Source organism: Emydura macquarii, unplaced genomic scaffold (assembly GCF_026122565.2).
Source record: "Emydura macquarii macquarii isolate MOO-44397 ecotype Brisbane River unplaced genomic scaffold, CSIRO-AGI_Emac_v2 contig_383, whole genome shotgun sequence".
Lineage (NCBI taxonomy): Eukaryota > Metazoa > Chordata > Testudines > Chelidae > Emydura > Emydura macquarii.
The window spans coordinates 3,047,485-3,062,812 of NW_027130520.1; the positions used below are offsets into that span (position 1 = coordinate 3,047,485).

The 15,328-nt window shown below is 43.9% G+C and overlaps 1 protein-coding gene across 2 annotated transcripts in view; it reads left to right on the top strand.

Moving 5' to 3' along the window:
• Positions 1-6,328, top strand: part of NDUFAF6 (NADH:ubiquinone oxidoreductase complex assembly factor 6) — a 29,791-nt gene extending 23,463 nt beyond the window's left edge. For both annotated transcript variants that reach the window (XM_067536803.1, XM_067536812.1), the window contains exons 8-9: positions 5,796-5,852; positions 6,181-6,328. In XM_067536803.1, the coding sequence (XP_067392904.1) occupies positions 5,796-5,852; positions 6,181-6,309 (186 nt within the window). In that variant the 3' untranslated portion in view covers positions 6,310-6,328. The remainder of the gene's footprint in view (positions 1-5,795; positions 5,853-6,180) is intronic.
• The last annotated feature ends 9,000 nt before the right edge of the window (positions 6,329-15,328 follow it).

Consider the following 15,328-nt stretch of genomic DNA (forward strand, 5'->3'; position numbering starts at 1 on the left):
CTTCCCTCATCTGGCCCTTCCCCCCACCATTTCTCACTGCTCTACATTCAAGTGTGGTAGCTTCCTCCTTCTCCTCCTTGCTGCCTGGGGGTCAGCAGCAGGAGCATTGAGTGTATGGGAGAAACTGTTTCACTGCTTTTATTTCTGGTGCCTGGCTCCACCATGGCCCATCAGCCCCCAGCTGCCAGGTGGAGCAATTGCCAGGAATGTCCTCTATAGCCCCTGCAACCAAAGGATGGAGTGTGGTCCAATTGAAATGTAGGAGCTGTGAGGGGATGAAGCATGCTCAGTCCAGGTGGAATCTTAGGCAGATTTAGCTTCCAAGCTCTAACAAGTCTCTAATGAGCATGCACAAACTGCAATTTTTCAGTTTTATAACTTTGCCAAATTTGGGTGAATTTTCATAGAGACGGCAAAAGACATCCCTGAAACCAGGACAGTCACCTTTGCCATATTTTAAGGCCCGAGCTCCCAAAGCAAGAAAACACTAGAGCTTTTCAACAAAGTAGGTGGAAGAATTTTTTTTTTTTTTCAAATGGGCAAACAACTTTTTTTCCCCTAATCTTTCTGAACAGTTTTAGCTGAAACTTTCCAAAAAAATTCAAGTTGAGGAAGACATTCTGCATGTTAAAATTCAGAACAAACAGATACAGTTTGTCAAAGTTATAAGCAAATAAAAACAGGCAAGATGTTGGGCAACCTTTAATTACAGGTAGCACTAGAAATTTAATATAAAAGTAATAAATTGCAGCCCCAGGAACAATCCTCTGTTTAAAAAAAAAAATACTACAAGGGTGCATTCTGCAAGGTAAAAACTGACAGATATGATCAATCTTGGGATTTGTGAATATTTAGGCCGGGCATTCTTGGAGTCATCTTTTAAAGAAGACATTTTACAGTGTGTCCAGTGAAAATGAAGAAATAAATACAACTGAAGCAAAGAAATGCAGTCAACACCAATAAATAAACTACTGGATATTATATGGCTTTAAAGGAATAGATTAGAAGGGGAAATTCCAGTTTAGAAATGATCACATCAGATATGTCATATTTATTAAATTAAATATTCAGATAAAATGCCAGATTGTAAACATATTGTAAAGCAAGTTTGTTCTTTGAGTACTTGCTCATGTCCATTCCAATGTAGATGTGCACGTGCTGTGTGCATCGTTGCCAGAAGCTTTTCCTAGTGGTATATGCTGGGTCGGCTCTGGTGCCCCCTGGGGTGGCACCTTCATGGTGTGATACATAGGCAGCTGCTGCCCCACTGCCCCCTCAGTTCCTTCTTTCTGTCTGTGGTGGTCGCTGTGATGGTTCTTTTCTTGCTCTGCAAGTGATATGCCTCAGTTGTTGTGCCTGTAATTAGATGTAAATAATTAGTTAATAGAGTGTAAATAGTTGAGTAAATTGAATTTAGGTTAGTTTAGGTATTTAGGATCCCTGCTCTGTTGGACTAGCCTGCCCGAGGCACCTGGCTATACCTTGATACCAGGGCTTCAAACATTATGTGAATTGCCTGAAGAAAATACCGGTAAGCGAACTGCATGATAGCTGCCTGAAGTGCATAGGAGAGGGACACATCCTGGTGAAGTGCTAGCTTTGTAAGAACTTCAGGCCCAGGACCAAAAAAGACAGGGGCAGTAGACAAAAGTTCCTCTTAATAGAGACTGCACTTTGCCGTGCGTCGGAGAGACAACCAGATCCGACACTGAGTACCTCTCAATCAGAGAACCACAAAGAACCCCTGCGCTTAAGACCACGCGACACCATGATACCTCCCCGGCGGCCAGGAAATTGGTACAGTCGGTGCAGTACTGTTCCTTGTCACCGGTGCCAAAGAAGTCGAAGAAATCAGACCAAGGATGCTTCCCAACAAGAAAGAACATGGAGAGAGTGAGATCTGTCACAGACCACTCTCAGATGGCTGTTAGCCATCTGGCACCGTTGACTCTGGCCCCAGAGGGGGAACCATTGAGTCCGGCGCGTGTGGACTCCACACTGAGGGTGAATCAGAAAGGAGATTCAACCTTGGCATACATGGCAGCAAGAAGTCTCTTGACCCTCCAGGCATCTCCATCTCCTTCGAGTCATGGCCCGTAAGGGACATCTCCAACACAAGAGGCTGCCTCATGGAGACTGGCCTCTGCCTTGGGCAAGCTGGCGATGATGGCGAGGCAGCAACTCCCATCTTGCCTGATCTCGCGAGCCTCAATGCCATGACAACAAATGCTGGTATGGCACAAGTCATGATCTCGGCACTGCTCGGAGTCCTAGCACTGCTCGTGGTCACGATGCCACTCCAGGTCATGGCACCGCTTGTCACCTTGGCACTACTCAGTATCTGATACACTACACCAAGGGGCACAGCACCTCCCTGGTCACCCAGAAGTGACTCCTCTGGCTTGGTGTCCCAGGCAGAATGGTATAGGTCATGCTGGAGCACATATTGACCAGGCTAGAAATATGAGGCGACACCCAGGGACCTGTTCCGCCAGCATGACACCCCCCAGTGGCAGATAGCCTCTGCAGTGGTCCGTGTAGACACCATGGACAACCCAGGCCTTTCAAGGCTCCCACACAGGTAGCTCGTATTCGGCACCTGTCTGAGAGGGAGTGCCAGCGGCAGAGGTGATAGAGGTCCATGGTACCCCCATGGGGGACCCACCAGCACTGGAGAAGGTTCAGGATCCCAGGACAGTTATGGCCACCTCATTGTCCTCCCCAGATGAAGCCGTTGCTGGTACGTCCATAGCTCTAGTACAGGATGATTACAAAGCTCACCAAGAGCTCTTAAAGAGAATGGCCCAAAATGTTGGCCTGAAAGTGGAGGAGGTTGATGACTCTGACCCAGCCTTGGTGGACATATTGACATCCCCCAGATCAACAAGAGTGGTCTTACCCTCAGTGGGGCCATCTTGAAGCCAATAAAGGCCTTGTGGCAAACTCCTGCATTCCTTCAGCCCACAGCGAAGCGGAACAAGAGAAAGTACTTCATACCCCCAAAAGGGCATGAGTATTTGTACACACACCCTCCCCCAGCATCCCTGGTCATGGCCGCAGCCAACAATCAAGGGAGCCAAGGACAGCAGGGTCCGTCTCCAAAGGCTAAGGAAGCCGGGAAATTGGACCGGCTAGGAAGGAAGATGTATTCCACTGGGGACCTTCAGTTGAGGATATCAAATCACCAGGCCCTCTTAATTCCTGGATAGCCATGTCTAAATTTAAATAACTCCTACCATCAGAGTCCAGGACAGCGTTCGTGGCATTGGTGGAAGAAGGCAGGACCATAACCAAGGCATCCCTCCAGGCCGTCTTGATGCAGCAGATGTGGCAGCCTGTGCCATGGCCACAGCAGTGGTGATGAGGCGCCACTCCTGGATCCAATCGTCAGGCCTACCCTACAAAGTACAGCTGACAGTGCAAGACCTGCCGTTTGAGGATAACTCCCTCTTTTCCGACCAGATGGATGTGCAACTTCATAGTCTGAAGGACTCTTGCACTACCCTAAAATCTTTGGGCTTCCACACACCGGCCCCATCCAGAAGGCACTTTAAGCCCCAGTCTTTGGGCCATTTCCAGCCACTACAACAAAGGCAGGACTTTGGATGACATCGAAACAAGGGGTTTGGGAGGAGGCACCCTCATCATTCCTCATCGACGCCGCAGCTACGGCCACGAGGCAACCTTCAGGCCCTAGGCAGAACTTTTTAAGGTGTGATTTGGAGCAACACACCAGTCCAGAACCTGGATTTTACCCTTATCTTTGGAGACCATTTATCTCACTTTTACTGGGCATGGTCAACATCACCTCAGATCGCTGGGTGCTCTGCATGGTAGAAGAGAGGGACACCCTTCAATTCTCATCTACCCCTTGTTCCCATCTCCACTCCCTCTTCAGGGACTCTTCTCATGAGAGACTTCTAACCCAGGAGGTGCAGTCCTTCCTAAGGGTGGGAGCAGTGGCGGAGGTTCCTATGGAGCTAAGATGCATAGGGTTCTGTTCACACTACTTCCTGATTCCAAAGTCTAATGGGAATCTCAGACACATACTAGACCTGTGAAACCTCAACAAGTTCATAAAGAAACTGAAGTTCTGCATGGTTTCCCTGTCCACTATCATCCCTTCCTTAGATCCAGGGGACTGATATGCCACTCTTGACTTAAAGGACTTAACTGTCAGCCTTGCAAGAGATGGGAAAGTCAAGCTGGGTCCTTTTCTGGTTCATGCATCATGACCAGTAAGTGTAACCCAACAAAAATATTGTAGGTTTGGTTAAGGGGGAACTACAAAGCAGAAAAAAAATGGTCCTTTATTTCCGTTGTTTCACCTCAAAGGTTAAAATAAAAAACCCTACTCTTTGGAATATTCTCTAAGGGGTAGGAATATTCCTTTCAGTTAAGAATATTCTCTAAGGAATATTCCTTTCAGATGAGGGCTGTTAAAGTTGGAGTCCAAGATTCAGCCTGTTTCTATTCCACTGTTTGTCCAGTTCTCCATAGGGCTGTTTAGAAAAAACAGGGAATTCAATCATTGATATTCTTGGTATTTTTAAAAGTTAAAAAAGCAGAAAAAAAATGTTTTTGAAAAAACATTGATGCTGTATTTATAAATAAAGAAATATTAAAGGACAGTTTTTTCTTTGTGGCATGTCTTTTAGGTTCAATTAATTGTACACCTTGATTTAAAGGTAATGCAGCTGCAGTTTATGCTTCAATCCTGCAATCAGATCTGTTGTCTTAGACTCCTGCAGCCTCATAGAAATCAGTGGAACTCTGCCGAGACCCAGTGGTCTGCACTAGTGGATCTGACTGCAGGATTGTCTACACTACACTACAAATGCTATAGCAACACAGCTATAGTGTTGCCACTGTGGTGCCATAGTGTAGATACTCGCTGCAGCAATGGAAGGGGTTTTTCTCCTACAGGTGGTAGCTAGGTTGATGGAAGAATTCTTCCAGCGATCTAGTGGTGCCTACACCGAGGCTTAGGTTGGCTTAACTGTGTATCTCTTTTGTACCCCTGAGCGACATTAAGTCCATTTACATTTTAGGTGTAGACCAGCGCTAAGTTATTAATTCTGATGATGTGCAGACCAGAAGTCACCTCCCCCCCACGGTTTCTTGTACAGTGCTGACAGGAATAAAAGTAGTAAAACCATATTTCTTATATTAAAACAAGCAGAACTCATGGAGGGAGCAGATCTGTGGAATAAAAATTTACATAGTTAATGTTCTGATTATACCTACAGAACTGCTAAAAGGCAAAGGAATGGTAACAGGCACCTCACAATATTAGACACTTAGGGCTTGTTTTCACTTACCTCCAAGATTTGCAGCTGTCGACTGGAGTTACGCAAGCTACACAAAAAACTTGTGTAACTCCCATCGACTTCTCTGCTTCTCTTCTGCACGCCATCTTCACTGCACTGTTCCCGTCAATGCAGCGCTACGCTACTTGAGGAGGTGGTCTTAATATGTCGATTTCTGGATTGACTGAGTGGGTCTTCACTGACTGCTCAGTTGATCCAGAGAAATCTATCTGACGGTGGCGAATTTGCCGCCATCAGTGAAGACATAGCCTTAGTTTTGTAATTAGTTCTCTATATGCTGAAGGATGTGTTCTGGTTTTTTTTATATAATGAAAGTTGTACTCTCCACTGCAGTATATTTAAATGTGAACAATTCAAGCTCATGATAAATTTTGCCAGATTGAGCCATAAAACTCAGTATTTGAGGTTTACTTTGAAATGGTAACTTCCTCTCTGCTCAATATTTTTCTTTTTTTCTCCTTTCAGGCTAGGTCCTTCAGTAAAAATGTTCCTGGTAAAGCATTTCCTGCCTTTCTCTGCACAGTAAGTGTGATAAAAGTGCACGACGGTAATGCACAAACTTAATTGTTGTTAATTAGTAGCAGATGTTTTTTATTTCAGTGGGAGTTATGGGTGCTTAATACATCTGAAAATCATGCCACCTATTTAGGTGCCTAAATATGGATTCAGGTGTCTAACTGACTAGTAGTTTTACTTTCTATTTTTTAAGGGCACAGTTTCTCAAAAGGGTTTCCATGTATTCAAAGACTGTCAAAAATAGTTTAAATGTTTGTAAAATAATATTTCATGTGCTGCTGTTTGTATATGATGGCTATTTGTGTACATTATAAACCTTTTTTTTCTTTTCTAGGTTGCTTTAGAAGATTATTTATATAAAATACAGAAAGTAGATTTCAACATATTCCATCCAAGCTTACATAAGAAGAGCACATTACTACCATTGCATTTGTATATTAGATCCTGGAAAAAAAAGTATTAAAAATACACTTAACATGTCAGACTGAGTACTGCTTTTTTAAACTAATAATTTTATAGAAATGTTTTTTGTTCAATAAGCAACTTTGTTGTACATTCTGTGAACTATTCTTAGTTAGAAGTAACATAGGAGCAGGACTTGTAACAATTAGCTTGCTGATCATAGTAAAAACTTGTTCTTGTCAGTAAATTAGGCAGAGATGATTTGACATCCACATAAGGAGTGGATATGTACTGTTCTAAAGTTACTCTTGTAGTCACTTTTTTTTTTTGGTAATAACCACACTTATTATTTACTAGAAGCCAAACTTTACTTGAGCTAATCCCCCATTAATATTATTTATTATTTATTCCTGGCAGTATATGATATCTGCTAAGTGCTTTCCTAACATAAAAGAAGGCATGATTCCTGCCCAAAAGAGCTTACAGTTGATACTCTGTATTGAGCTAAGCAACATTATTTAGTATTTTACAAAATGAAAGTTGCCATACTTCTACAAAAAAACTTCAAAAACAGACTTCAAAGAGAAACTGCTGAGCTAGAAATCATCTGCAAACTTGACACAATCAAACTAGGTCTGAATCGGGACTGGGAATGGTTCTCTCATTACAAGAAGTAATTGTCACTGTTCACACATTCTCACCTCCTAATCAATGGTTGTGAATATGCCTCAACTACTCTAACTGAATGGACTTTGCTTTTATCTACCTTCCCCATTGTTGTTATTTACCCTTGGATATGTATATGTATATCTCCTATGTGATTTCTATTCCTTACATCTGATGAAGTGGGTTACAGCCCACAAAATCTTAGCCTGCAGAAATTAAATTTGTTAGTCTTTAAAGTGCTACAGGACTCTCGTTTTTACAAAATATACAGTTTCTTTTTGAACACTGGCAATTCCTGGAGATATTCCAGAATTAAATGAATCTACTCAAATGCATTTGGATTTAGTAAGGCTCTTTTCCTGACAAATAGTTTAAAAGCCATTTTAATTAATTAATTTACAATGTTAAATTATAATACTTTATAAATATAGAACACTGAAAATAGTTTCTGCTCTGCACTTTCAACTGCTTAATTAAATGTCAGGGTTGAATCTCAAACTGGCTCAAGAAGAGCAAGAAGGGAATCCTGCAATACACTATATCCTCCATCTCCCCTCAAGTCAGATTGCCCACTGTGCTCTTTATTTGATATAATCTTTGACCAGGAATTCTCCTCCTGTCACCTCTTCTATGTCTGTACATTTGCTTGTTGCCACCTTTGCAACATTGCTTGTGTGTGCCATTGGTTTGACTGCACCACCACTGAAATCCTTCTTGCTGTCTTCATTTCTCCAAGTCCTTGCTCTTCAGTCCCCAACATGGGCAGAAACCTGTTCCTGAGATATGCTGGACATTCAGACTTCCAACTTTTACTGGAGTTACTCCATATTTCAGTAGGAAGTCAATGGGAATTGTTAGATGCTCAGCATCTCTAAAGATAACTCTCTAAATGCTTATAGTATTTCTGACCTTTGTTTTCTTCCATAAAACAGTGCTTCCTAATGTCTGTTTTTGTTTGTTGCACAAATCCTGTAGTTTCCTTTGCTGCTGTCCTTGTCCTGTTGCATAGATATTTTGCATTTGGAGGTTTTTCTTTTTTCTTTTCTTTTCAAATCAGGATTAATCTCCCCAGATGTTTGGTTGCATAACAACATCTTGTGTTTTTTAGTGCACAGTGCTACATAATGAATTTCTGAGAGCGTGAGCCTTAGCTTTTTCTATCACAGGATCTGTTACTATCTGGGATCTGTCACTATGGAGGAAACTTTGGAAATCCAATGTTAAACATTTTAAACAATTCCATTGAACAAAAGACTTTAAAGCTATGTTTCTTACCTTGGTTATATTTTCAATGATATAGGTGTTTATTAATCTTGCAGTTCACTATTTCTGAATCAGAAGTTTCTCTTTGAAGCAGTTCCTTTCGGAACTTTTTCTTGACTCTGCATTCTGTGTTGTTGCAAATGCCGTAATCAAAGTCAGCATGAAAGTAAAATGACATCTTGGGCATTATGCTGTATGTGAATACACTGAATTCTTCCTCCCAGAACCAGAAGTCAGGAAACCTTCAAGGCTTGGTATTGTGGTCACTGTCCCTCCAGTCAACTGCCATAGCTCATCACCGCTGTTCTTGAATCTGCCAAAAGAATCTGCTTAAAAAAAAATAGATGCTTCACGGTGCTCCCTAATGTGCTACTAACAAGCCAGGAACACATTTTCTCTGATTTGTTCTGTTTTTTATAGAAAGCATTACAACTATGTCATCCTACAGTTAGTCCACAGTCTTCTTCCTAGCATGCTGAGTCAGGGCAATATAAGCAGCCCTGTCTTTCATTAAGAGGAATCTCTCTGGAAAGTTGACTTGCAGCAGGAAACTGATACAGTAACTTAGTGGTGAGTGAGAAAAGAAGGGGAAAAACCCTGCAGTATAGCCAATATATGAGTTGCTAAAACTCTGCTCTGCTTCCAAGTCACGAGGCCAATGCCTTGCTCCAGTGCTGGATCCAGAGGAGATGTTGATTGCCACAGCTACAGAAGAAACAACAGTAGGGCTGATCTGTTCTAATGTTAGTAATTATGCAGTATAGTGAATGGCTAGCATGCTGGTAGAGAAAGCTTGTCAGTGAATTACAGTAGTAACTGATTTATTTATTCCTATCCTTCTTACTGTTTGGTCACATCAGAGTTTCTAGTGACCTCAGAGAATAAAGCAACATGCTGAATCACAAACTGCAGTAGGTTTTTTTTATTCATACAGTTTATTTTATCTCCTATGTCCCCTTTAGGAAACCATTCTCCCCTTTCATGTGCATGCATAACTCTTGTTTTAGGAATGATGTGTGTGCGTGGAGTTGAGAATATGTCCGAAAATGATTTAAATATCTCTCAACCTCAGTACAGACCTTAATTTGACCATTTCCCACCTTGTGATCCCATTTTTTATTGCTTGCAATCATGGCCATCAGAACTGGAAACTGAAAGTAAATATTTTCCTTATATAATTTAAATTAATACTACTTTCTTTTAAGTTGTCATTATTTCTAGTCTTATTCCAGATCTCTCACTTAAATATTTTCTCATAGTTGTGTATTGCATGAGATATGAACAACCAACAGATTCAGTGTTGGTTCTTCAGGTGACCTGTCCGTGCCTACAGTGGCCCACCTGAAAATGCCAAGGTCAGGGCAGGCTGCAAAAAGGAGAGCAGATTCTCCCAAACTGGTGGCTAACACTGCATTTAGATTCCCACACTGGTTATCAAGGAGTTACAAGAAATACACAGCCCCCTTCATTGCATTTCAGTCTCTGGCTCCCAATCAGCAACTGGGTCCAGTAAAGAGATCAATTATTTAAACTCTATTCCATTTACCAAAATGTTCTCCTGATCCGCAAAGGGTTAGACACATTGCCAGCTTAATATAAGTTTGGATCTTAACCAAAATATCATGTTGTCAGCTAATCCTTTAGTAACTAAAGGTTTATTATAAAAGAAAAGAAACAAATGAGAAGACATGTTAAATGGTCAAAACAATCAGATATATACAAATGACTTTAAAGTCCATATAAATCAGATTCTCAGCAGAATTGGTGTACATCCAGTACCTGGATGGGTCTCAGTCCTTTGTTTCACAACTTCAGTTGTAGATGAGTTTATCCAGAGGTACGAAACCGCAGGAACGAAGACAAGATGGAGATAGTACATCTGCATTTTATATCTGGTCTGCCATGTGGCTTATTTCAAATACAAACTCACAGCACATGAGCAGGGAAAGGCACTTGCAGCCCCGCTGACCACAGGCATGTCCCTACATGTCCTGATGACTCATAGTGTTCTCTCCCTGGGCTCATTGTAAAGGTAATTGCCCTCAATAAGTCATCAATGCTGACACTAATCTGCTTGGGCCGGGAGTGTAGGCCAGTAGCACAGCACAAGTTTTTTTGGATACAGATATATCACACATATCCATAACTTACAATACAAATATGACACACACACACAAACAATATCATACTTAGCTGCCAATTATAACCTTTCCAATGGTCATCACATGGCATATCTCATATGCATTATTGTAATTTTGCAATATTGATATCAATAATATTATAAATGGTAATCCAGAATCAGACAGCATCACACTTCAGTAGACTAATTGGGGGAGATTTTCAAAGGCACAAATAATGAAAAAGATAAATGCTGTGACCCCTAAATATTCTCAAATCCCATTGAAGTTGATCGTGTAGGATCTTACCCTAAATAATTATAACTAATAATAGCCACAGTTACATTAAACAGAATAATAATAAAAAGGAGATAAACCTTCATGTTTTAGGATACAAGATGACCACTACTTGCCTGGGGCTAAGAAGAAACTTCGGTTAAGGACAGATTATTCATACCTGGGCATTGATCACTCACATTCTCCCCCTAATAAGTACCAATGTGGTAACAATATGGTACTTATTACTATTAGGGACAGGATGCTAAACTAAATGGACAGTTGCTCTGATCTTAGATTGCAGTTGTTATATTCCATATTCTCTGGGCCATTTTGTATTTGCATAAAACCTGAAATGCAAGAGAGAGCTGAATTTCTGCTCTCGGGGTGAGAAACTAAAAGCCTGTAAATGGGGGTCCTGAAGGTGCTAGAGGTGACTTCTGCCATAGCAGTCTGTGCAGCAGTGACAGGTGCAGCATTGTGAGCAGGCCAGAGGAAGTGGAGAAAGCATAACCAGCAGATTTATGGAAACAGATATTCCACAGAGGGAGAGTAGTGGGATATATCTACTGTTGTACATGCCTGCTGTAGAGTTCAGGAAGTATTTATGACCCAGTTACTGCTGGCTGGGGCTGAGTATTACTCAGTTCTATGTGCTAGCCTCTGAGCACACAGCCCATTTACTCATGCTGGAATCTGTGCAAGGTCAAAAAAGGTGGTACTATAAAAAACTTCTACAAATTATTTAATTCTCAACATCCCACCAGAGGGCTGGAATTTGTCTAGAAATAGAAATCCTTTTCTTGACATGGTGCACAAAATCCACAGCTCATTTTAAATTGTATGTAGGCAGAATGTGACAGGTGAGGACATTGTTCTTTAATTTAACTCTAATTGATTTGTCCTTTTATTAAATTGGTTCATTCATAGCTCAGCAGTCTGAACCTAAATAGCATAACTTTTCCTTAAGTACCTATTGAATCCAGTGTGCCCCCATAATCTTCAGATTCTCTGGCAACCTCCTATAATGAGTCTCAGGATTTCTTTTACTAAACATGCCGGCCCGCAATTTGCTGGAATCAAAACCAGACAAGAATAAACACTGGATTTTCTTCAGTATGCAAATCTATTATACAGACACCCCAATGCTGTTTTCAATCTGCTATATGTTCACGATGTTGAGAAATGGCTGTGTTCAACACGGAGGTTTCTTTATAAGTAAATTAAAGGTATATTGCAGCGAGGAGGTGTGAGTCCCAGCACAGGTAGACAGACGTGCGCTAGCTCAGCTCCAGCTTGTGTGCTAAAAATAGCTGTATGGACATTGTGGCACTGATGGCAGCTTGGGCCAGTCTCCCAAGTCTAAGCCCACCCGATCCCTTGGGTCTGAGCTCAGGCAGCTGGCCCGAACTGCTGCCAGTGCCACAATGGCCCACTGCTAATTTTAACTCGCTAGCTCAAATCTGGCTACCTGCACTGGAATCATGCTTCCCAGCCATACCCTAGAAGGCCCAGATTTACACCAATATCCAAGGTATTCATAAGGTGACTTTTACAGGGGTATTTAAGCACCGATACTTATCAAAAACTGGATTTGTCCATGTCAATTGGCACTTGGGCGCTTATCTGATTTTCACTGCAAATGCAAGATGTATATATAGGTATAGGAAAGATCTAGCTATATGCACTAGAAGAGACAAATACGTGAGTGCAAGAGACTCATTAGGCCAGATTTTCAGAGGCAAGGTGCCTGAGCTATGGCTACAGAAACTGCACACAGATCTGTTGTGCCTGCAAATCTTGCAAGTGAAAATCAGATAAGTGCCTATATGCCAATTTGCATGTACAAACCCAGTTTTTGATAACAAGTATTGGTGCTTAGATAGCAAAGTGAAAGATACCTTATGAATATCATGCTAGATTAGATTAGATAAAACAGATCTGTTTACAGATGTAATGGGTATACATAGAAATGTTGCAGGCATAATATAAATACTTGCTGATTTGAAATTTTGGTCTCAAGCATTTTGCAAGATTTAGGTTTGCTGTGTTTTAAATATTCACTTAAAATAAAAGGGAGCCACAGAAAACATGCAGTAGGCTTCATAGCTGGTGTATTTGGTTTAAATCTTGCTTTATTTATAAAAAGCAGTCCCACTGACAGCAATTCCAGGCCCCAGGGCAGAACAGACAATAGCCCCCCTAGAAAGGATGGCTGAGGTCCAAGTGGGCTTCCGCTGAAAGTTTTTACTTATTTATTATGCACCATGCAGGTTCCTGGGCGGCTAAGGCAGTGGTATCTGCTACTCAGCTTCCTGGGTCCCCTGAACTCCTCAGGGAGATTATTAATAAACACGAGACGCTGAGTAGCAGATACTGCCTCCTCAGCCCCCAGGGAACCTGCATGGCGCATAAAACAAGGTTACTTACCAGTAACTGATGTTCTTCGAGTGCTTGCTCATGTCCATTCCACTATAGGTGTGTGCACGGTTCCCGGAACTTTTTTCCCCTTAGCAGATCCCGTAGGGCCGTCTCCGGTGCCCCCTTGAGTCCCGCACACATGCTGCGGTATATTAGGTGCTGCTGGCCCTATGCCCCCTCAGTCCCTTCTTTCTGCCAACTCCGACAGCAGGGATGGAGTGTGAGTTGTGGAATGGACATGAGCAACACATCTCGAAGAACATCAGTTACTGGTAAGTAACCTTGTTTTCTTCTTCGAGTTCTTGCTCATGTCCATTCCACTATAGGTGACTAACAAGCAATACCTTTGGAGGTGGGTAGGAGTTACCGGTGATCTGCCCTCAGCACCGCTCTGCCAAATCCTGCGTCCTCTCTCGCCTAATGGACGATGGTGTAGTGAGACGTGAAGGTGTGCACCGACGACCAGGTGGCAGCGTTGCAGATGTTCTGTAGGAGCACTCTCTCCGGGAAGGTTGTAGACGATGCTTGAGCTCTGGTTGAGTGCACTGTGATGGTTCCCAGAAGCAACACCCTTGTCTGCTCGTAGTAGAACTTGATGCATGATGTAATCCACGAGGAGATGCACTGGGTGGAGACAGGTGAGCCTTTCATCCGGTCAGCCATTGTGAAAAGAGCTGCGTCGATTTCAGGAACGGCTTTGTACGCTCGATGTAGAAGGCCAGGGCTCGTCTCACATCCAGCGAATGCCATCTCCTCTCCTCCTCCAAACCGTGCGGCTTGGGAAAAAACACGGGGAGAAAAATATCTTGATTACAATGAAATTGAGAAATCACCTTTGGTAGGAAGGCTGGATGCGGCCTCAACTGTACCTTATCCTTATAGAATACTGTATAAGGGGGCTCCGAGGTCAAGGCCCTAATCTCAGAGATCCTTCTAGCTGAGGTAATGGCCACAAGGAAGGCTACCTTCCATGAAATCATGAGCAGAGGGCATGAAGCCATGGGTTCAAAGGGGGGCCTCGTGAGTCTAGAGAGGAGCGGGTTGAGATCCCAGGGAGGCACCGGGTCATGGACCTGTGGATAGAGCCTCTCCACCCCCTTGAGGAACCTGACCGACATGGGATGGGAGAACAGGGATCTCCCCTCAAGCAACTGATGGAAGGCCAAAATGGCCACCAGATAAACCTTCAGCAAGGCCAACACCAGACCCTGGAGCTTTAGCTGAAGCAGGTACTCCAGGATCACCTGTACAGGTGAAAGGCTGGGCGGGATGCCCCGGGACTCCTCCCAAGAGGTAAACCATTTCCACTTAGCATGGTACACGACCTGTGTGGAAGGTTTCCTGCTGCCAAGCAGGACCTGCACCGAGCAGGCTCTCTCTCCCTTTGTCAGCCACAGAGCCTCCAGGCCGTGAGGTGCAGGGAGTCCAGGTCCGGGTGCAACAGGCGACCATGGTCCCAAGAGAGAAGGTCGTGTCGCCTTGGGAACTCCAGGGGTGGGGCAATCGAAAGGTCCAGCAGCATGCTGAATCAGTGCTGTTTCAGGCAGGCCGGAGTGATGAGTATAACTGTCCCTCTGTCCATAACTGTCCCTCTGAGTATAACTGTCCTCCCTGTCCCTCTTTATTTTCATCAGGACCTTGGGCAGGAGCGGAATGGGTGGGAACACGTACATGAGGGTCCCCGTCCAGTCGATAAGGAACACGTCGGAAATTGACCCGGTCTCGCAATCCCGCTCCCACATGCTGTACGGTCCTGCAGACCCTTTCAGTGACCGAGGTCGGCGGTGCTTCAAGCTCCTCAGTGCCGGGCAGGACTCCAGCGACCGGGTTCCACGTCATGGACTGCATGGTGCCGGGTCCTCTGATGGCGATCGGGTTCTGTGCCGCCTCGGTGCGGGCGAACTCCTCGGTGCTGGGTCCTCCAACGGCGACCGGGTTCTGTGCCATCTGGGCACGGACGAACTCCTCGGTGTCGGGGAACTGGGATGGGAGCTGTCTGAGTGCCGCCTAGCAGACCTTGACTGGTGCCGTCTCCTGGCCTGCGCTGCCTCTGGTGCCGGGGATCGACGTCGGCGCTGAGAGGGAGACTCCGTGTCCTGAATCAAAGCAGACCGGCTCGATGCCAACCTGGAGCGACTGCTGGGGGAGTGTCTCTGCTCTACCCCTGGTGGCCGTCCGATGGGAGATCTTCCTCCCCATACGGGGGATCTCCACCGCCCTTCAGGGGGACCCAACGCAGGATTCCCCCATGACACCGGCCCCTTCTCCCTCAGTGGGGGGGGACGGGCGGAGGTGGCATATTCAAGGCCAACAAGGCTCTTGCCGCCTGAAAAGCCT